This window comes from Pogona vitticeps, chromosome 2, assembly GCF_051106095.1.
Source record: "Pogona vitticeps strain Pit_001003342236 chromosome 2, PviZW2.1, whole genome shotgun sequence".
NCBI lineage: Eukaryota > Metazoa > Chordata > Lepidosauria > Squamata > Agamidae > Pogona > Pogona vitticeps.
This window is the reverse complement of record NC_135784.1, coordinates 242,252,535-242,276,307: the sequence shown is the minus strand read 5'-3', so window position 1 is coordinate 242,276,307 and position 23,773 is coordinate 242,252,535. Positions and strand designations below refer to the sequence as shown.

Sequence of the window (23,773 nt, the reverse complement as noted above, 5' to 3'; positions counted from 1 at the left end):
TTAAATTTCTAGGGCATGGCTAGAAAAACATCAGGTATAACTTGTGTGGCCACATCACACTTGCTACTGGAAGTTAGCCAGGAATTGTTTAGTTCTCAATTTCTTTCCTCTATCAGAGATGTGGGCAAAGTGCGCCCCTCCAGATGTTGCTGAACTGCAAATGCCAACACTCCTCACTATTGGCTGTGTGGGCGAGGATTCCTGGGAGTTGCAGTTCAGCAACATCTGGAGGGCCACATTTTGCCCAGGTCTGCAGTATCACAATCTGTACTTAATGTATGTTTTGCTGCATAAAGATCTATTTCTTGGCAAATAGTGGTCTGTTAGCCCTTTAATATATTCCTGTGTACACATCAAATAAGTAGGAATTATGCTATACTATAGCTTTAATTAATTATGCTATACTAGAGCTCCGGGAGGCAGTGGAAGACAGGAGGGCCTGGTGTGCTCTGGTCCATGGGGTCACAGAGAATCGGACACGACTTAACGAAACAACAAAAACAGGAGCTTTAAAAAGTTATTTATTTGTACTACAATGCCCTAAATCCCCACTTGTAGTTAAAAAAACCCTGACTTTTCCAAAATCTGTGCTATGCTTCCCTCGTGCCCTCATATAGTAGTAGATGAAGGATCACAAACCTGCACATCTGCTGACCACCACCATATACTTGTAGTACTAACCACATATGGCTGACCTGCTCCAAGAGCATGAACCTTGTGGCATTCTTGGATTACTACATTCATAGATTCTTAGCCATGCAGATTGGGACTGGACACCAACATCATTATTATTATTATTATTATTATTATTATTATTATTATTATTATTATTATTATTATTATTATTATTATTATTATTATTATTATTATTATTATTATTATTTATTTATTTATTTATTTATTTATTTATTTATTTATTTATTTATTTATTTATTTATTTACTGGCCAGGTATGTAAACCATACCCGGAATTTAATATGGCTACTGGCCACACTTAAAAACACTACACACGTACACACACACCATAAACAAAAAAATTCACAAGACAATTAAGAGCAAATTCTACCATTCCTGTCCTCTTCCACACCATGTTGACACTGCTGTGTTGAATCTGGACAGTCTATGGTTGCCTGTGCAAACATACATGAAACGGGACATTCCCACTGGTGCAAAGTGACAATTTCTTTCTGGTGCAAGCTGCAGGTTCAGCTGAGACATTTTTGTCAGGGCAGCGACAGGAGGGAAAGGATTAAACTCCCCATTTCATACAATCCTGATAATTATAACCCCCTGCCAGTTCTTATTTACATTATAAAATGTATATGATAAATGCAAAGCCAGATTCAACACAACCTTTAGCATGATCCTCCTCTAATTGGCAGCATGGTGAACTATGGCAAGGATTCTATAGGTATCCTTGTGCTTCACAAACAGTGTAATTTGCTGCTCCACAGCAGGAGTGACAAATAATTGTATCCCTTTCTTCTGGCTGCCATTTGGACAAAGCAACATGCCCTTTTGCATCTCTTAGCAGTTGCAGCTTGTGGCGCAATGCCCACGTCACTCCTGTCCATCATATGGAGCTCAAGTGCAGGAGCCTATGAAAGAGCAAGAGGGGCAGAGTTAGAGTGACAGAAAGTAAGAGAGACAGGGAATGGAAGTGAGAGAGTTAAGACATTGAATTGAGAGAGTTAAGACAGAGATTGGAAAGATTTTAAATAGTTCCACTGGAATGCCATCACGTCCACTGGCCTTGTTGTTAGCCATGCTTTCTAAGGCCCACTTGATTTCGCTCTCCGGGATGTCTGGCTCAAGGTCAGCAACCACACTATCTGGGTTGTCCAGAATATCCAGATCTTTCTGGTGTAATTCCCGTGTGCATTCTTGCCACCTCTTCTTGATGTGTTCTGCTTCTTTGAGGTACCTGCCATTTGTGTCCTTTATTATGTCCATCTTTGCGCAAATTTTTCCTTTAATATCTCCAGTTTTCTTGAACACATCTCTGGTTTTTCCCTTTCAATTATTTTCCTCTATTTCTTTGCACTGTTCATTCAAGAAGGTCCTTTTGTCTCTCCTTGTTGTTCTTTGGAAGTCTGCATTCGATTTTCTGTAACCTTCCCCATCTTCCTTGCATTTTGTTTCCCCTCTCCTCTCTGCTATTTTTAAGTCCTCGTAGGACAGCCACTTTGCTTTCTTGCATTTCCTTTTCTTTGGGATGGTTTTGGTTGTTGCCTCCTGTACAGTGTTACACACCTCCATCCATAGTTCTTGAGGCTCTCTGTCCACCAAGTCTAGTTCCTTAAATCTGTTCTTCAGTTCCACTGTATATTCATAATGGATTTGGTTTAGATTACATCGGAATAGCCCAGTGGTTTTTCCTCCTTTTTTCAATCTAAGCTTGAATTTTGCTATGAGAAGCTGATGATCAGAGCCACAATCAGCTCCAGGTCTCGTTTTTGCTGACTGTATAAAGCTTCTCCATCTTTGGCTGCAGAGAATATAATTGATGTGATTTCGGTATTGCCTATCTGGTGATGTCCATGTGTAGAGTCACCTCTTGTGTTGTTGGAAAAGAGTGTTTGTGATGACCAGCTTGTTCTCTTGACAAAACTCTATTAGCCTTTGCCCTGCTTTGTTTTGAACTCCAAGGCTAAACTTACCTGTTGTTCCTTTTATTTCTTGACTCCCTACTTTGGCATTCCAATCCCCTGTCATGAGAAGAACATCTTTCTTTAGTGTCAATTGTAGAAAGTGTTGTAATTCATAGAATTGATCAATTTCAGCCTCTTCAGCATCGATAGCTCATGCATAAACTTGGATAACTGTGATGTTGAAAGGTCTGCCTTGGATTTGTATTGAAACCATTCTATCATTTTTGAGATTATATCCCATTATAGCTTTTCCTACTCTTTTGTTGACTATCAGGGCTACTTCATTTCTTCTACGGGATTCTTGCCCACAATAGTAGATATGATAATTGTCTGAATTGAATTTGCCCATTCCTGTCCATTTTAGTTCACTGACACTCAGGATGTCAATGCTTATTCTTGCCCTCTCCTGTTTGACCACATCCAGCTAACCAAGGTTCATAGATCTTACATCCCAGGTTCCTATGCAGTATTTTTCTTTGCAGCATTGGACTTTCCTTTCACTTCCAGGCGCATCTGCAGCTGAGCATCCTTTCGGCTTTGACCCAACCACTTCATTAGTTCTGGAGCTACTTGTCCTTGTCCTCCGCTCTTCCTCAGTAGCATGTTGGACACCTTCCAACCTGAGGGGCTTATCTTCCAGCATAATATCTTTTAGCCTTTTTTGTCCATGGAGTTTTCTTGGCAAAGATATTGGAGTGGCTTGCCAGTTCCTGCTCCAGGTGGATCACGTTTAGTCAGAACTCTCCACTATGATCTGTCCATCTTGGGTGTCCCTGCAGGGCATAGCCCATAGCTTCTCTGAGTTGCTCAAGCCCCTTTGCCACGACAAGGCAGCAGTCCGTGAAGGGGCTATACTATAAATATACCTACTATAAATAAATCAATCTACTATAAATATACTAAAAAATAAATCTTTATATTATTTCTAGATTTCTAGATTAGACTACTATAACACGCTCTACGTGGGGCTTCCTTTGAAGCTGATGCGGAAACTTCAAGTGGTGCAGAATGCGGTGGCCAGACTCCTTACTGGAGTGAGAAAATACCAACATATCTCTCCTACTCTGGCCATGCTGCACTGGCTGCCCATCCATTTCCGCATTGACTTCAAAGTGTTAATGCTTACATATAAAGCCCTAAATGGTTTAGGACCTCGATACTTGGCGGAACGCTTACTCCCAGCTAGTTCTACCTGTGTCACCCGCGCGAGCCAGGAGGTGAGGCTGAGGAGCCTGATGCTGAGGGAGGCCCAGAAAGAAAGAACTAGAAACTGGGCTTTCTCGGCAGTGGCTCCTCGTCTCTGGAATAACCTACCTCCGGAGATTCGCGCTGCACCCTCGCTGGGTACTTTTAAGAACCAACTAAAAACATGGATGTATAGGCAGGCCTTCCCTTCCAGTTAATTCCTGTCACTTTTCTGCTCCTAATACCCTACAGGGCACGGACAGCCAGAGAATAATCAGAAGCCAAAGAAAGAGGATGGAAAACAGCACTGATCTGATGCGGTGCTATATTTAACAACAGAACCATTAAAATTTATTGATATAGGCAATGACATATGACAGGAATCAAAGCATAGCAATATGGGTGGAACCATCAAAAATAGTAGTAACACCTGTCAGCCAGCTAATCAAAACATATTGAATACATCAGAAAGATATTGGGCTTTTACGCACTTAGCTACATATCACAGTCAATAGAAAATATTTTTATTTTAACTGTGGTATTAAGCGTGGTATTTGTTCAGCATAGTTAAGTTCTTAAAAACACACAAGGCTAAATCCAATGTCAGCCTTACGTAATTTAGGCCCTTTGAAAATGAATGCAAACTCACACATCCTGCATTAATTTAGTATCCAATTAGTTCTGTGTAACTACAGTATCTTCTTATTAAAAATTAAATTACAATGCACTGTAGATTAATATTTTGGGGGGTGGAAAGGAAGATACATTTTAATTTCTAATGTGGGGAGGGAGAACATAAGCCTTTAATGTGCTTCCAATGTAGTGAAACAAATATAACTAGTAAATTGCTCATCATTAATTCTATGGGTGGCATAGAATTAATGATGAGCAACTACCTGAGCCCTCAGTAGCAGGGGAATAATATGACTCTATCTTCTGCATTCAGAGAAACAGACTGTGCCACCCACCCATGGGGTAGATTTTGGCCTGATTGTAATGCTGTGCCCAAGAGCTTTCATTTTCCTATATTATTATTTAAACATATATTATCTCTTTGCAATGTGCAACCTACAACGTAATTTTATTCATCCCTAACAATCTACTGTTAATGGCACAGGCCATCCCATCTGCCTGCATGAGTCTCAAGGAAGCACTGGCCCTCCCAGTGGTTTGTAATGTACCCCTGATTCAATTACAGCAACATTACAAAAGCAAGTTATGGTTTGTGTGTGATCCACTGCAAGAGACAATCGTCCGAATCTACCAAGTGAATTAATTGGGGGGGCAGCATTCAGAGCTTATTTCTTCCTGGGGGTTTAATTTTTACAGAAATACAATGTTAAGAAAATGAAGAATTTTACAAACTTTTCGGTGGAAAAAATCACATAAATTCCATGTCTTCTGCATCCTTTAGGATGGAATTTATTGCCTGTGAGAGGAGGCATGCTCCAAACTCTCTCTGATAGGTTTTGCCTCTTTCAATAAGTGTGTGTTGGAACAAATGCATACCATAATTGTAAGAAAGGACATGTCAGAAACCTGCCAGGTCCAATTCATTTAATTTCAGTCAATCCAAATTGGCCAGGGTGTTTTGCTGGAGTTCATAACCTCTAGATTTCTATAGTTCTTGTGCATCTCTTATTAAAAGATGGAACCCCGGGAGCACTTCAGCATTTCACTATGGGCCTCCCAAACTCTGCAAGGAAGAGAAGCTCTTTGAAGTTGGCAGAGAGACTCCAGTTAGCAAGGAACATGTGTACTCTAATTTAGGAATTCCAGGGCTCTCTGCACAGACAGCAGCTTGCAGAAGAAACTCCTACGTTTGCTCAATAGCAGCCTGTAGGCAATTAGGGAGGAGTAGTGACAAGAAGACCACATCCAGTTACCTGCTGCAGGAAAGAATAGTCATCCACAATGCATGGTTAATATGTAGGGAAAATGTTCCAGTGTTTGGAAGACACCCACCAAAAATAAATTATCCAGCATTTTTTTTCCAAACACTTGTTCGGTGTCATGAAGGCAATTGTCTGCAATCTAGGCTTAGTTCAAGATCTGCCAAGAAGTTACATAGAATTTCTTACATCTTCTGAAAGCTACAGTGGACTTACTGCCAGGTTAAAGTCACCCAAGCTATTTGACACAGTGATTTTTTTTAATGCAAGGCAACATAACTGATATAACTAGTATGATTTTATTCTTGGATACCACTCTTAATAATTAATTGACTGAGACATGTAAATGATTGGTGCTTAAAATAAAAACAACATTATTAAATACAAATACCTTAGGTTAGCATTGACTTTTCTTCTAATTGTGCCTTGTTGAAAAACAGAATACTGCACTGTTGTGTTCAGTACTTTTTAAACAATTATACAGTACTGAACTGTCAAATTTATATTTATTATATCTGGATTTCACATAGTCCATAAATATACATAAGATCATCCTGGTTTTTCAAGAGTTGTAAGAAAAACAACCTGCTTTGAGTGAGCTCTTCTTGGCTAGAACTCCTTTCTGAGCAATATAACAAGGAATCACAAGCCACATCACATTAATGCTGCAGTCTGATAATCTAAAAATTAAAATTTGGAAAAAATGAAAAAAATCAGATAATCATGCAAAGCATCCTCAGTTCTAAAGTACAAAGTCTTCTGCAGGCATATGTTTTTCATGCCTTAAAAAAAGGAAGGAGGAGAGAGGCTCCTAACTATTCGTATTGAGACTCCATAAAACAAGCATGCAAATGAACACCGTTTATGTAAAAGATCGCAAACATAAGCCGATTGGGAGTGAAGTATGTCTTACTGAACTAAGTGGGAGAAAAGCATACTGAGGATCAGGCTGAGAGACCTTGGAAGTGAAAGGGAACATGAAATCAGTAGAAGTAGAAAGGAAAATAAAAAAGTCATCCGGGCAGGACCATATTTTCATCACTATCGTTATGCCTCTTCTTTTCCCACGGAGGTCAGCATTGTCATGTATGGACTCCTCCCGGCCGCCCCGGGTCGTTTATCCCCTCAACAACCTTCAGAAGTAAATCCTGGTTGAGAGGAGGAGGCTGGCCCAAGATCACCCAGTCCAGTGCATCTCAAGGCTGGATGGAGATCGGAGGCTAACCCTGTCACCACCAGGACCTCTGGCAGTGGATATTGTAAGCTCAATATATTAGATGTTAAAATAAAATAAAATAATGTGGAGACGGCAGCTTAGTAAGGGGGGGGGGAAGGGACTCTGGATGGTTGCATAAGGCTCACATCTATGGACGCTCATTAAGGCAGTACTGATGGATTAATTTAAGGGCAAAAACCCTTGTACACATTTAAATAAGTCTTTTTTTTTTTCCAACAGCAGCCAGTCGACGACTAAGAATTCAATAGTAAGGCATGAAGGCGGCAACAATCTTCCCCCGCTATTCGCTGTTATGGAACCCCAGCAAGAGGAAATTGACCCGCGTTGGCCCTGCCGTCAGGCGGCTTCAGACAACCCGGGGCTGGTTCCGCGTGCTGTTGCCCACCCTTCCCTTCCAAGCCTCTCCCCAACCTCCCTCCTTCACAAACTCTTGCCCTTTGATTCCCACTTCCAGAACGCAAAGGGTTAAGACTACGGCGTGGAATTCCCACCCCCCACCCCACAACCCACGTCCTCGATTGGATGCTGTGGAGCGGGGGGTGGTGGTGGTGGAAGGACCGGTCGTTTTGCTGGGCGCTCATTGGCCGCCAGGGCTGCCGCTCTTGGGTCCCGCCGGCTTTTCGAAGCGCTTTGCTCCGAGGGCGTCCGCCTGGAGTTTGAAAAGCTGGGCGGGAGGCAGCGAGGGGGCGAGTCTGGCGGGAGAAGAGGTCGGGGCCGAAGCAGGAAGGAGGCTGCGGGGGAAGTACAGGACAGGACAGAAGGTTGCCGTTTGCAGGCGTGAAGCAGCTACGGAGGGAGGTTCTGGAGCTTTACCCTCGACATGCTTATTCTTCAGGGAAAGGGGAAGAGGCTTACGAAGTATTAAAGTGAGTGTGTGTGTATATAGTTAGCGTGGTTTTACACGTGGACCGTAACGTCTGTACTGGGAGGTAAGAACCCGACAGAGACTAAGGCGGATCCTTCCGAGGACCGCTTGCTGGGCTACCGCTGTTTTTCAGTGCGGAGCCCAGGGCTTTCGTAAGGGGCAAGGCTCACACTGCGGAGAGCACTTTTATAAAAAGAAGTGTGTGTGTGTGTATGTGTGTATGTGTGTGTAAAACCCCAAACTACGGGATTTCCGCTATGGCGTTGGAGTTCAAGAGCTAGAGGGTCCTTCGGCCCCGGAGGTGGTCGGTGGTCTGGCCCTTGAGCGGGGTGAAAGGGGGTTTAAAAAACCTGCAAGTGTGCAAAGGAGGGGCGTTCTCACGTTGCTCGCCCACGACGAGTGTGCGTGTGGGGGTCCGAAAAGGAGGTGAACTGAGTGCAGTGCAGAAGTTTCATGGGCGAAACTAAGGGGCGAGTTGCAGCCTTCGCTTCTAACCGTGCGACGGGCACAGGCACCGGGGGGCGGCGGCGGCGGCGGCGGCCCCCGTTGTGTGAACCAAAGTGCCCCGGCGCGCCGCCTAAGAGCCAAGGCTGCCGGAGGCGGAGCCGAGAGAAGCCCGCTTCCCTTAGCCCGAGTCGTGGGTTCACCCTTGGCCCTATAAAGCTAGCTGGTGCCCAAAGAGACATGTTGGTTGGGGTCCCCCCCCATTAAAAAAAACCTGGATAGAGATAACGGGCAAACCCTCACCTCATCCACTACCTACCCCACTCAGCTTCCTGGGGTGTGTGTGTGTGTGGGGGGGGGGTTGTACGTCTCGCGCAGGCGTAGTCGAGCAGGCGGGAAGGCGGCGAAACCCGTGAGGGAACCTGTTTTGGGAACTCCTGCCCGTCTCCCACGTCTTTTCTCGTCCGGGAAGGGGAGAGGATAGGTTGTATTAAAAATGGCTTAAAATCCTCATACCTTTTAAAGGTAACGAAATATTCTCCGCTAACAGTGGGTAGGGATGAGAAGCTGCGAGATTCAGGTGGTTTGTGGTAAGAATCGGTTTATGGACCAGCTGTGTACATAAAGCTACAGAAGCCCCTACTCTGCAAAATGGCCTCCCTTGCCTTCTGTGGGTTGGCATAGGGGAGCCAAGTGGGCTGACAATTAGTGGTTGGGCAGCTCTTGTGACCCTCCACGGAGGCATGGCTGACACCGGCCCACTTTTCTGCTGATCTGACACTTTGAACAGTGCTGAATGGTAAGGAGTAGTTGTGGACTTTACAGTGGCTGCCCTCCCACAGAGGGCATAGATTTATCTGTTGACAGATACATCTATACAGAGATCATCCCGTTTGGAGTGTGGGATGATGATAATTTATTTCTGCTCCTAGGCAGTCCACAAAGTAGTATGGATTGGCTAGTAATCATCCTCTCAGACAGGTACACGAATGGTGTAACTTTTGGAAGTGATGGTTGTTGTGGGTTTTTTGGGTTCTTTGGCCGTGTTCTGAGGTTGTTCTTCCTAACGTTTCGCCAGTCTATGTGGCCGACATCTTTGGAAGTGACTTGCTTAAATTAGGAAATCTGTAGACATTCTTGCTGGCTGCTTGCTCTCTAATTCAGTAAATTGCTGTTCAAGCCTTACCAGCTGAGCACGCTGAATTGTGCAACTTGGTGTGCAATGGCTAAAGTCTACAGAGATTTTTTTAACATATGGCAATTAGTCTCTGCAACTGTGCAACTGGATTTCACCCATTTTTAATGTCGTCTCCTTGATGTACACAGTTGTTGATAGAATTTTACAGACCAGAAAAGAAAAGTAGGAAATTTTCTGGCCTTGACTTAGTTTATTGTTGCAGTATTTGTTTGCTTGCTGCTGTTTACATGTACACAATCTTGAGTTTCCAGTCCTTCTGGAAGTGTACAATGAGAATGATAACTCTTAACAGCATGTTAATATCTGCTGTCAGGTTGCTTTAGACTAGTGTTTCCCAAACCTGCATAGGGTGGGGTTTGCAGGTTGCAAGTTGCCTTATATGTGTTGCAGTCCTTGTTAAATAATTTCTTCCTTGACCTGTCAGGGTGGGATATTAAAATTAACACATATGTATGAGAAACAGGCCCTTTGGGGAAGAAAGGAACCTCTATTTTCAGAGAAGGGATGTCTTTATCTAATTAAAAATAACTTTTTATGCAGATATGTTAGGGGGTTACTTGGCTGTTATAAAAAGGGTTTGCAAAAATGGTTGGGAACCAGTGGTTTAGACTCATGGCAGGTAAAGGTAAAGGTTCCCCATGACATTTAGTCCAGTCATGTATGACTCATCCCCGTTTTCCAAGCTGTAGAGCCACCGTTTGTCCGTAAACTGTTTCCGTGGTCATGTGGCCAGCGCGACTAGACACGGAATGCCATTACCTTCCCACCGTGGTGGTACCTATTTATCTACTCATATTTTTACATGCTTTTGAACTGCTAGGTTGGCAGGAGCTGGGACAAGCAACGGGAGCACACTCCATTGCGTGAATTCGATCTTACGACTGCTCGTATTCTGACCTTGCAGCACAGAGGCTTCTGCGGTTTGACCTGCAGCAGAACCACATCCCTAGACTCCTGGCAATCCTACAGTATAATGCCCGGCTGAGGCCTTTTAAAAATGTGTATCACAGCAGAGCCAGTTATATTTTCCCCACTGTGTAGTTGCGTAGTTAATAACAATCTTAGAGCTGAAGAAGCTGAATAGCTCAGTGGGATTAGGTATTTGGCTGCAGATTCTGAAGTTGGGGATTCATTTCTTCACTGTGCATCCCAAAAGAGCCAGTCTATGTGGCTTTGGGCAAACTTCACAGTCCTAGGATGCCCCCAGAAGAAGGGAATGGTAAACCAATTCTGAATGCTCTCTACCTAGAAAATTAATGAGTTAATGAGTGCAGCCCCTCTCAAGGAGGCACAATGGGGATTTGAACTCTTAACTCCATATTCCACAGCCAAGTATCTAATCTACTGAGCTGTCCAGATGTTCCTTAAACAGGCACAAATCAGTAAGATTCTGATCATTGTTTTTTCCAATTAGTCTTTTCTCACACTAAAGCTAAAGTGTCATACCAATTTAGTTATTTCAATTTCTAGTGAAAGTTCAAGCTTAATTTTATCTAGAGCCCACTTATTTTTCTTTCTGGCAATCCACGGTATCTGTAAAGCTCTCCTTCAATGCCACATTACAAATGAATCCATGTTTTTCTTGTCACCTTCCTTGACTTTGAATACCATGGTAAGGTTAACCTTGGTCTTGATGTCCAATGCTACATCTTCACATTTTCTAGTTGTTCCTCTCACATATGGCAAGGTGGGTAGCTATAAGGAGGCTTGTTCAGCCTCGCACTGGTGCTGAAACTTTTTAGTGCCTCTCTGTCCTGCTAGGCATTATGTTCCAAACTTTGCACTTTTATAATGCTGCTGCTAGTTTTAATTTGGTTTTATATGCTGAAATGTTTTATCTTTGCTGTCAGTTTTATTTTTGTTCTATACTTTGCTTCTCGAGTCATTGTTGTGTTAATAAATATTATACTTGTAATAAACTGTGTGCTTACATTTAGTAGACAGTTTTTTCATTGCCTGGAGTTCAATGAAAAAAAATTAATTTGCCAAATTTCTGTGGGTTATCCTGCTGTGAAGGGTGAGATAAAAAGTCTAGGCACATCAAATGTTACAGAGGGCATAAACTAATTGCAAGACATGTGTATTGTAGTTCCTGTACGTTTTATAGTTCTACAGATAGGAAAAAGTTGTCTAGAAGAAGAAATAAATCATGTTTGCGTGATGATTTTTGGTCATGAACATTAGTTGATATTAATCTGGTAACCTTAATGGTAAATTTAGTCTAATTTTTAAAAGATATTGATTGATTTTCAAGTTTGGATTTTTCTTTACCATTGTACTTAAAGTGACAATGGTTTTTCAAATTCTCAGTGACTGATGACCTTTCTCAGTTAAATCTTTTACTGAGATTGATTTTCTGTATTTGCATACCATTTGATAGTGACAGATTGTGACAACAGTCAATTCTTTTACCACACTGCTTCAGGCAAAAGTCAGAATATTATTATTTTGCAAGCAGCAGTAATTTATTTTGTGCAAGGAGAGGTTCTCTTTTCTTGCATTTTCCATTTCACCCACTAGTTTTTAAAATATACAGACTGATGATTGATCTGCCACTGCCATCTTTTGGATGGAAACAGATTTGCTAAATAAATATTTGTATTTTTTGCCCTCTTATGGACTGACATTTTGTAAAATAGTCTAAAGGCTACAAGGCTTTCCATAAAGACCTATAAAGTCTTCAAATACTGTATGATAGATGAAACAGCTTTCTTATATTTGGATGTCTTTTGTGGGTGTAGAATGTGGATTTGTTTAATGTTATAGAGATGTTCTGTTAATAACATTTCTCTTGAATTTTTGTATCTTGCAGATTCCTAGTGTAAAAATAGTAACTTCTACATGCTTATTTATTCTGCAGTTACTGATCTTTGAAAGGGTTAGGGAAGAACCCAGCCAAAAGTTTACACATTAAATGCAATAGATTTCAGTGGGGAAAATTCTAGTAGTCAGGATCATAGTAGTATGATCTTGCCTGCAAGAAGAGAACATTGACTAATTAACAGTCCATTGTAAACAATTTGCACAATTCTTTGCAGATAAAATAGCTCTGACTTTGATTTTGGGTTGATGCAAGTTCTGCATAGGTAACTTTGACTTCTGCTTTCTCAGTTTTAATAGATTTATTTAAGTTTGTGGAACCTTAGGAGGTGGACAGGATCCTTGGCAAAGTGAGAGCTACCACCTGTTTTCTGGATCCATGCCCTTGATTATAAAAGCATCCAGAGGGAGGCTGGCTAAGTGGGTAAGGGAGCAGTGAGTGCCTCTTTGGCACAGGGTATAATCCTGCCCTGCCTCAAGTCGGCAGTTGTAAGACCTTTGTAAGCTCTCCTTGGATCCTACAGTATTTTATGACTACAGGTCAGACTGCAATATTCCATTTTTGTGTAGGTTTCTGGAAGGTGGCTTCTTAGCTGAAATAATACCTGGATGAGTCAGATTATCTAGATCCAGACTTTTTAGACTTGGTTATGGGACAAGGACTCCTTTGTTCACCTTGGTGGACTACCTGCACTAGGAACTAGACTGGGGAGTGTGTCCTTGTTGGTTTTGCTGGACCTTTTAGTAGTTTTATTTTAACCTTTGACCATGGTATTCTTCTGGGATGGGACTGGGAGGAATTGTGTTGCAGTGCCTCCAGTCCTTTTTGGAGCAGCAAATCCAGAAGATGATGGTGGGAGGACTCACCTGTGGTGTCCCTCAGAGTTCAGTTTTATGCCCTATGCCAGTGGTTCCCAACCTTGAGTCCCCAGACAGTCTTGGATTGCCACTCTCAGAAGCTTTCACTAGCTGTGCTGGCAAGCATTTATGGGAGTTGCAGTCCAAGAATCTGGGTGCCTGTAAGATTGGGAACCACTGCCCTATGCTATTTAACGTCTACATGTAACTGCAGGAAAAGGTTGTTTGGCGTTCTAGGGTTCAGAGCTAGCAGTATGCTGATACTCAACTCTCTTTCTCTTTTCCTGAATTCTAAGGAAGTTGTCTCTGTCCTAAACCAGTGCCTGGAGTCAGTAATGAACTGGATGAGGATGAACAAATTGAAACTTAATCTAGGCAAGACAGAGGTGCTTCTGGTCAGTCCCCCACTGGGCCCTGGGGAGTGCTTTTACAGTATTCGCTCCATATGATGCACAGATGTTCCCCTCCACTTTTTTTGGGGGGGGAAGTGCGTCCTATAGAGCGAAAAATACATTCTCTTCATTATATTCATAGAGAACATGAGTTGCCTTGGAGGCTTGTCAGAAGTTTGACAATGAATAATTAATTATACAGCACCAGCAGTCTTAGGCTACTATTTGTGATAATTACAGCCTTAGTCATGTTCTCTGATGTACTTCTACATAACATGAGTTCAGGACCTAATTTACATGAATGAAGGTCCTGTGCATAAATAAATGAGAGTGTGACTTAGAACTTGCCAGCAACAAATTCCTTAAGTGTGAAAAGATTGAAGCTTACTCTTCACAATCTCTGTTCTTTTACAAGGCTGAAGGCTTGTGTGAAGGGAATTTTTCAGTGATATGACTTATTGGGACCCTGCTAATCTGGGTGCCATGACTTGGAAGCTGCTGGCATGCACAATTTTGTGAGACAACTGCAATGTTAGTGTTGTGTTCTGAATTCAGTATTAAACAAGCACTTTTGCCACCCAGCCTTGTTAGGCCCATATAAATCAGTTCTGGGTTATAAAAATGATTTTTTTCACCAGCAGATCATAAAACCAATAAGATTATAGCATTATCTGTCAATAACCGGAACCCTGTTTAGTACTTGCATAACTGCAGAAGAGCAATTGCATATGTTTTTCCTCCCCTGCGCCAGGATGTCTCTTGTGCTCCCAGTGTTGCAGTGATTAAAACATTGGACACAGGACTGGAGAAATATATGACTGCATGCAAGTGATCTTTAGAACTTTTTTAAAATAAAGACTCATAGCTAGCTTTTTATTTTCGATCCTTTTGGTTAAAAAAAGGAAAGTGAACATAGACTGTTTCGAATTGCAATATTTTGCAGGTGCCTAGTCATCTATCTTAGTACTTTGGCACCATAATTTTTAAAAAATTCTGGTTATTTTCCAGCCTAACAATAGAGAATTTACATAGTATTTTGTTACATTTTAGTTAATTTTTAGTCCTATGCTTTGGCAGTGTTGATCTTGGCAGATACTAAGAGGCCTCAGCAGCCTTCATTACTAACTAAGGCTCCTGCATCTAAGATTTCATATACATTACTTCATTCAGAATTTTCCCTATTTGCACAGTACTTTCCATCTATAAAATCAAATACATATTTCTGCTATCTTAAATATTTTTAATATTTTCGTTACTTGATATATTTAATTGAATTTCACATTTTAATTTATACATAGAATATTTTATTGCAATTTTCTTTTGGCTTTTATTGCATTTTTATCATTTTACCCAGTAGTGGTTTGTGGTAGTGAAGACCACTTGCATTTTTTTAAAGGTGAGACACCCATTTTTCATTTATTAATGTTGAGATTCAGGCAGCAGTGTGTGTGTGGGGGGTTTAAAACTGCCTGTAGTATTGCACCGATTTTGTACTACGACAATGCCGCCACTGGAAACCTATTGTTATGGTCATTTCTTACTTGTTTGTAGAACATAAAGGCTATGTGGTACTTTGGTACTAAATAGAGATACAGTAAATCTATCAATGACCAGCATCCTATTGTAGCTTTAGGCCAGGGTAAATGTAATAATATAAATTGCAGCAATAATTTGCTGCTTGCTTTTCAAGTCACATAATTAGCACAGCTGGAAACTAACTAACAAATGCAAGCAGCAACTCATTAATTAGTAGCAATTCACCACTGTAATTTGTGCTATTATACCAGTGTAAATCTACAATAGAATTCTGACCAATATAATTTTGTTTTGTTCTGCATGATTTTAAAAGCACCATCACACATTCCTAAAAAGAAAGGAGATAATATCAAAGGAATTGTATACTTTGTTCTTGTTGTGTGATCCCTCCCTCAACTTTAGAGCAAACTATTCAGCGATCACTACTTGCAGTTTGGAAAATTCATTTACTAATTTAATTTGGTGTGCTCCTCTTTTACGGATGTAGAGCTTTTATAATGTTTATTAATAAATGAGGTTATAGATAGCAGTCATATTCTGTGCTTGCTTGTAGTCCTTTAAGTTTAGTATACTGTAGGGTGCTGGCTTTAAAACTGTTAACAAAAGTTACTGACTAAAATGTTACAATTCAGACACTAATCCAGGGAGCTCACTTGACAGAATAAAGTTAATCCGTTCCATGTTAGAAATGGTGCTTACAGCGTCTGAAGGATATAACAAATACCCCATGCCTAAACTCCACAGGGTTCCCCACTTCCTAAAAGTATAGAAGAACAAGTGTTTTACTGGGAGGTTCTGAGGCAGGAGGTGCAGGACTTCATTTTATTCTCTCCTAGAAAGCAGTTGGAGTAACTTGAGCAGAATTATAATTGTCAGGACCTCCTCAGTCAGTGGTAATTTTGTAGCAGCATGAAACATAATAGGAAGTCAAAATCAATGGCTGCAGTTAATACAAGGGGGAAAAGGGAGTCCACGCTTCCACCAGTGTAGGTATTAATTGAAAGAATTTAATTGTAACTGAAAATAAACCAGAGGGAATAGTTTCTCAGTGTCAATGGCATAGGTTATGTGACCTTTCCCATCTATAATTTATGCTAACAAACTCTGTAAAGGTCTAATGTGCCTGGCAATCTGATACTATGGTGTCTTTTTCAGTTGCTGCCTGCAGCACAAGGAAAATTCCATTGCTTTTTGCTCACCATCTCTGATGTGGATGAGGAAGACAGGCTTAACAGACTCACTCTGCTTTGGAAGGCAGAATAGTATTTTTTGAGACAACCAGTGTAGCCCTGTTCACACCTTCAAAATGCCTTTGCTGAGTATGCGGATTGAGAAATTGGAATTTAGCTTGCTGGCACACTTCCCAGCCTCCATCCAGTCACTGAAAAGTGCAAATGGAGCATGATATATATACAACAGTGCTGGAAAAGGCTTCAAACAAACAACTGGGGACACTGGCCCAGATGCAGTGTAACTAAAAACTCCACTAATACATTTACCCTGGATTTAACGGTTGTGAAATTGGTAGTGCAAGAGACAGTATATATATATATGTGGTCTGCACTGTGTAATTGGATATGTGTTGGAAAAATGTGCTGGTTCCCTCCTTAGTGCTAAACTTCAAAAGGTTATTCTTGGCTAACTTTGGAAATTAATTTCATTCCGCGAGTACTACAGACCTTGCGTCTTTTAAATCATAATCTGCAAAATGTGGTGGATGTTAATCTAGAATATTTTATCATGCCAGTTACTGTTATATTTGAAGATATGTATTGTAATCCATGAAAGAAAGCTCACGCTGAAACAAATCTATTTGGCTTTAAGGTGTTGCATATCTTGTTTTTATTTTTGTAATACCAGCTTTTCAAGTCATTTGTACCTTTAAGAAGTGATTGAAGAATTAGATCAATGTTCATTGCATTACAACATTTCCTAAAAATGATAATTGTGGAAAAAAGAGGTGACTCTCTCTTGATCAACAAAAACATAAAACCCTACTGGAAAAATGTAAACATTGTTTTTGATGATGGAGAGAGCCACCTTCCCCAACCCCCAAAATATAATTTTTGTGGAATTTGTACATTTTTATATATATATATAAAATATAGAGTGAAGCCTCAGTGTTTAAAAAAATGACAGAAAGAAAAAGAAGCTGCTGATACAAAACACAGATGAGCAACATGTATTTTCAGTGTGGTGGGAAGCATCTGCTTGGAGTGGCGAGAAACATGCATGACTCCTAAAATAAGGGTGGATCTGGAATGCTGTGATTCCCAAAACTGGTCTTAAATTTGCCTCAGTATATAAATTTGCCTCAGGTGGGGTATCCCATTTTCTGGTGCTATCAAGGTTTGGTAGAGTTTAGTGTAGAGTCATTTTTAAGTAATGTCTGTTTAAACTGTTGCTAAACACATTATTTTCAGTTTTCTTGTTGAGTATTGGTACTGGAATCCTTTGCTTTCCTCTGGGGAAGTGGCAGACTCTTGATTTTTTGCCTGGTATACATGGAATGAGTGAAATCATTGTTTTTCTTGGCCTCTTGGGAAGTATGTAGGTATATTAGAAAGTTATAATGAAGAAATGGAAAAATGGCAATTTCCTGATTGGTTTTCATGTTCATTTAGGTGACATATACTGTAAAGTGGCCTTTAAACTCCTTTTACAAACTATCCAGAAGCTGGTTGTTGTGAGTTTTTCGGGCTCTTTTGGCCCAGTACTGAAAAATACAGCCTGCAAATGGTCAACAAACTCTACCCAGCCACAAGGACCAGGGATCATTGCACAAAAAAGACCAGCTAACAACACCCATCAATCACAATGACAGATAATCTCTCTCCCTTATCACAACAAAAACACGCTGATCACCCTATCTCCTGAAAAGGACAAAAGATGTTCCCACAGCTATAAATACTCAACTATCCAACAAACAGCAACAGAGCAACAGAAGATGCCGGCCACAGGGGCTGGTGAAACGTCAGGAAGAACCTCCAGAACACAGCCAAAGAGCCTGAAAAACCCACAACAACCATCAGATCCCGGCTGTGAAAGCCTTCGAGAACATATCTTTATGAAGAAAACTATGCAAACAATAAGAATCAGCCACCTTCTCTCCCTCTCACTGTTTTGAGCCATTATGAACAGAGAAGATGATAAGTCAAGAATTCTGGAATTTGACTTGAATGCTTTATGAAAAAGAGGAGTTTTTGTCCTTCTTCATCACATATTTTAGTTTTCAGCTAGTAATCATGTTAGTTTTTATAAACAGTCTGACCACATAATCTTCTGTTCCTTCTGTTGTCTTGCTTAAAAAAAAAATAGGGAAGGTGGCAGGACTGCAAATGTTCTACTTGCTCACAATCCCAGAATAGAGCTTGACACTCCAGCAGTCCTCTGGGATTCTGAATAATTTGTAGCACTGATTGCTTGCTTTTTGCAAGTAAAGTGCAGTAAAGTGAAATTTGCAACCCGTCCTTTCCTAGATCTAAGTTGTACTTGTAGATTGTTTGCAGAGATCTAGATGACACAGCATGGACATGGTAGTTCGTCTGCTGAAATCTTTAAAGAAAGGTGTGTCCCAAAATATACTGGGTACAGGAGCTGGTTAGCTTCCATTTGAAATGACTGAAAGTTTTGAGAGCATCCTTTTGGTATTCCAATTACTGTATTGCATACAAATGCTGGGAATTCCTTGGTTAAATCTAAGTCCATAAGACTGGTAGTGTCAGGCTACAATTGTCAGTGTGATGGCAGAGCCATAACTAGCCACCTGCGAGGCATATACAGTATGTGATTTCCCTTGCCATGAAAAAGGAAGAGAATGTAGTATTCATCTGAAAGACAGAAGATGTTTATGCTTTCAGAAGAAAAAGTAAAGTGAAAAGGTGGAGATGTTGCTATTTATTTGCCTAACAATCACCTGTAGATTAATTTTTGGAATCTTGGAAAAGATGGTACATCACCACAATTTCCACATGCCTCTACAGCAGCTCATAACATGTACCAAATGCAGGGCTTCATGGCTTCCACTACCACAGTGATCGCCTATGCCATGGGACCCTTCCAGTACTGGTTCCTCAGACACTTCAGTCACCTCACTGATTTCCCGCTCACACAACTCATTACAGCTGGGGAGGTGAAGCTCACTCTCTGATGGTAGATGACCAATACCAACTTCTCTACTGCTGTATCTTTTCAACAGCCTTAAACTGCTATCATGGTGGAAATGGTGCCCCCTGCAGTGAAAGCCACATGGTCTTTGATTACCTTTCCTTTGGTGTATTTAAGCGACTTATATTTCTTCCTTTGGAAGTATGGTGTTGTTCTTTAGTAGTTAAGTCATGTTTGACTCTTTGTGACCCCATGGACCAGAGCATGCCAGGCCCTCCTGTCTTCCACTGTCTCCCGGAGTTGGATCAAATTCATGTTGGTAGTTTCAATGACACTGTCCAACCATCTTGTCCTCCGTCGCTCCCCTCTCCTCTTGCCTTCACAATTTCCCAACATCAGGGTCTTTTTCCAGGGAGTCTTCTCTTCTCATGAGATGTCCAAAGTATTGGAGCATCAGCTTCAGGATCTGTCCTTCCAGTGAGCCCTCAGGGTTGATTTCCTTTAGAACAGATAGGTTTGATCTCCTTGCACTCCAGAGGACTCTCAAGAGTCTCCTTCAGCACCACAATTCAAAAGCTGAATTGTGGAATGAGTGCAATTATACAGTAGTTGGAGCATTCTTTGGCACTGCCCTTCTTTGGGTTTGGGATGTAGACTGATTTTTTCCAATCCTCTGGCCACTGCTGAGTTTTCCAAACTTGCTGGCATATGGAGTGTCATATGACCTTAACAGCCTCATCTCTTAAGATTTTAAATAGTTTCACTGGAATGCCATCACCTCCCCTGGCCTTGTTGTTAGCCACGTTTTCTAAGGCCCACTTGACTTCACTCTCCAGGATGTCTGGCTCAAGGTCAGCAACCACACTACAGTGGTGCCCCGCATAACGACGATAATCCGTCCCGTGAAAATCGCTGTTTAGCAAAATCGTCATCATGCGAAAACCCTTTCCCCATTGGAATGCATTGAAACCCAGTTTAATGCGTTCCAATGGGGAATATACCTCATCGCCCATAGGGAAGCCATTTTGCGAGTGCCGATCAGCTGTAAAAATGGCTGCCCTGCGAAGCATGGGTCCGGAAAACACAGGGCAGCCATTTTGCGAAGCCGAAAAATATCGTCTTGCAAACAAATGGTTCGCGAAGCACAGACCTAATCGAGGTCCAGCCGAAATCCCCCATTGGAATGACTGTTTTGCGAATCGCTATAGTGATTGCAAAAAGTCATCGTCATGCGGATTCATCGTTTAGCAGGATCGTCATCTTGCGAGGTACCACTGTATCTGGGTTGTCCGGGACATGCAGATCTTTCTGGTATAATTCCTCTGTGTATTCTTACCACCTCTTCTTGATGTCTTCTGCTTCTGTGAGGTCCCTCCCATTTTTGTCCTTTATCATGTCCATCTTTGCACAAAACGTTCCTTTAATATTTCCAATTTTCTTGAACATATTTCTGGTTTTTCCCTTTCAATTATTTTCCTCTGTTTCTTTGCACTGTTCATTTAAGAAGGCCCTCTTGTCTCTCCTTGCTATTCTTTGGAAGTCAGCGTTCAATTTTCTGTAACTTTCCCCATCTCCCTTGCATTTTGTTTCCCTTCTCTTTTCTGATATTTGTAAGGCCTCGTAGGACAGCCACTTTGCTTTCTTGCATTTCCTTTTCTTTGGGATGGTTTTGGTTGTTGCCTCCTGTACAGTGTTACACACCTCCATCCATAGTTCTTGAGGCTCTCTGTCCACCAAGTCTAGTTCCTTAAATCTGTTCTTCACTTCCACTGTGGGAATTGGGTTTAGATTACACCTGACTAGCCCAGTGTTTTTTCCTACTTTCTTCAGTTTAAGCTTGAGTTTTGCTATAAGTAGCTGATGATCAGAGCCACAATCAGCTCCAGGTCTTGTTTTTGCTGACTGTATAGAGCTTCTCCATCTTTGGCTGCAGAGAACATAATCTATCTGATTACGGTATTGCCTATCTGGTGATGTCCATGTGTAGAGTCACCTCTTGTGTTTTTGGAAAAGAGCGTTTGTGATGACCAACTTGTTACCTTGACAAAACTCTATTAGCCTTTGCCCTGCCTCGTTTTGAACTCCAAGACCACACTTACCTGTTGTTCCGTTTCTCTCTTGACTCCGTACTTTGGCATTCCAATCCCCTATAATAAGAAGAACATCTTTCTTTAGTGTCAGTTCTAGAAGGTGTTGTTTAGAATTGGTCAATTTCAGTCTCCTCAGCATTGGTAGTTGGTGCATAAACTTGGATTACTGAGATGTTGAAAGGTCTGCCTTGGATTTGTATTGAAATCATTCTATCATTTTTGAGATTGTATCCTGTTACAGCTTTTCCCAGTCTTTTGTTGACTATGCTACTTGTCTTTGTGCTCCGCTTTTCCTCAGTAGCATGTTGGACACCTTCCGACATGAGGGGCTCATCTTCCAGCGTCATATCTTTTAGCCTTTTGTTTCTGTCCGTGGAGTTTTCTTGGCAAAGATACTGGAGTGGCGTGCCAGGTCCTGCTCCAGGTGGATTGCATTTAGTCAGAACTCTCCACTATGATCTGTCCATCTTGGGTGTCCCTGCACGGCATAGCCCATAGCTTCTCTGAATTACTGAATTTCCTTCGCCACGACAAGGCAGCAATCCGTGAAGGGGTGGAAGTATGGTACAAATGTATAAAAGTACACAAAAATAGTATTGTTTTGTTTTGTTCCTTTTTAAAACCCGTTTTTTTTAAAAAGACAAATGGTTATTTTAGGTAAAAGCAGGATTGTCAGTTACTTGCATGCTGATAGATAAGATGCTTCCCCCCCTTCCCCCCCACTTCTAGTAATGACGCCCCCTGGTAATTTTCTTGGGTTTTCAAGAGTGTTTTAATGACATTAAATCTGATGAAACTGATCTAAGATGGAGATGCTATTGCCTTCCTCCCCTTTTTATCTTTCCATATTCAGCTGCCTGAGCTTTCAAGAACATATTGTTTGTGCTCTGTATTTCTTTGAATCACAAGAAGTTGGAGAGTTACTGGGTTTCACTTTATATTAGAGAGGGAGAAAAGAAGAAAAAGGTTCTATCGTGACCACAATTAGAAGTTGAGATTTAGTCCAGTGTTAACAGAAAGAAGCTGAGAAGGGGGGCAACATCAGTCCCCCTGCTCCAGCATTGATTTCAGTTTTCACCATCTCGGAATTCTTGATTCTTCAGCCCCAATCCTATTTAAAGCCCTCTCTGTGTGTTTTTAGTTGAAAGCAGTGAGATTCTATTAATACTGTTTATTTTAGTTTGATATTGAGACCTGTTTCACAATATTTTTCATTCATCTCCATTTTGCTTTTCATTACAAAAGATACATATACTACAATAAATTGTCTCAATCCCACCCTGCACCCTGGCTGGTAGTAGCAGTCTCCTCTCTTGATGGCCCATTTAAGAACTGGATGTGGCTGTCAGAACACAATCTTTCTCATTTTCTCTTGAGGATTGTTCCTTGTCAATTAGCCAAGGGGACTCCAGCTTTTTTTATTTGCCAAATTGTAATTTTTTTCACCTAATGACACATTGACCATCAAACTCCATGATAAAAACAACAGCCAAACTCAAATTGTAATTGCTGAACTGAAAATCCAGTAGCACTTTCCAAATCATGTTATCAACAGAGTGAGCCCTGTTTAGCCACCTAGCTGCAAGTCTTCCTAGGCACATGGATTTTCATACCCACTTCTACAGTTTCTAGCATTTATGGCCAGGGTGGATTTGATTTAAATCAAATTGTTTTAAATCACAGTTTAGTTTTTTTAAAATTGCATTTTTCAACAATTTAAATATTAAAAATCAATTGTGATTTAAACCAAATTGATTTTTTAAAATCAGTGATTTTTATCTGCCTTATTAATGACACTAGTTGTGCTTCTATGTAATTCAGATTTGAAAGCATAAGCACATGCACAGCACCATCTGTTTGGCTGACATGTCCCAGCCTTATTTTTCTTCTTTGGAGAGGAAATCTAAGCTAGGGAAATTGTTTTAGGCACATCCAGTCATTCTGTTCCTCTTTTTTTTGATAAGAACTGATGCATATGCAACACAAATCTTAATGGAGCTAAAGTGGCAGTAAAGTTATCCTAAGATTATGTCAAGGATTTTTTATGGTTATTGTCACTTTCTGGTTCACACTTTAAATGTTTTTTTTGGAATGTAGTGGCCTGTAATGTTAGCCTTATATTTTAGAGCGTTCACAACATTTATTTGTATGCCTTAAACCTGTTTGAGTTTCTTGTAGTTCAAAAAGGTAATTTTCCCACTCTTTGCTGACCAGCGGGGTTGGCTTGTGGGATAGAGTCACAGAACGTGTTAGGAGGATGGAATCAGCAATATTGGTCTTGTTCCAAATGTGTGGTTTCTGGGTGATGTGCAGCAGCCCAAGGGTGTCTTTAGTTTAAAAAGCAGAATTTGGACTAAATGTGTTCCTCACAGGTTAGAGAATGTTTTTCTTTGTGGTCTCCATGTATGCACACAAAGGGGTTTGCACCTGCACAAACAACTCATTGGAAAGTTCCAGAGCTCAAAATGAAAGTGCCTCTCTGCCTATACTGCACAAGTG

At 41.0% G+C, this 23,773-nt stretch overlaps 1 protein-coding gene across 5 annotated transcripts in view; it reads left to right on the top strand.

The window, feature by feature from the left end:
* Positions 1-812: 812 nt before the first annotated feature.
* The window catches only part of FANCC (FA complementation group C), a 102,879-nt gene continuing 79,918 nt past the window's right edge, over positions 813-23,773 (top strand). Inside the window, exon 1 of one of the 5 annotated variants that reach the window (XM_078386170.1) lies at positions 813-7,830. In XM_078386170.1, coding sequence (XP_078242296.1) covers positions 7,219-7,830 — 612 coding nt within the window. In that variant the 5' untranslated portion in view covers positions 813-7,218. Of the gene's footprint in view, positions 7,831-8,780; positions 8,799-23,773 lie in introns of those variants that run through there. The other 4 variants (XM_078386169.1, XM_078386168.1, XM_020803299.3 and 1 more) reach the window with 4 other exon arrangements.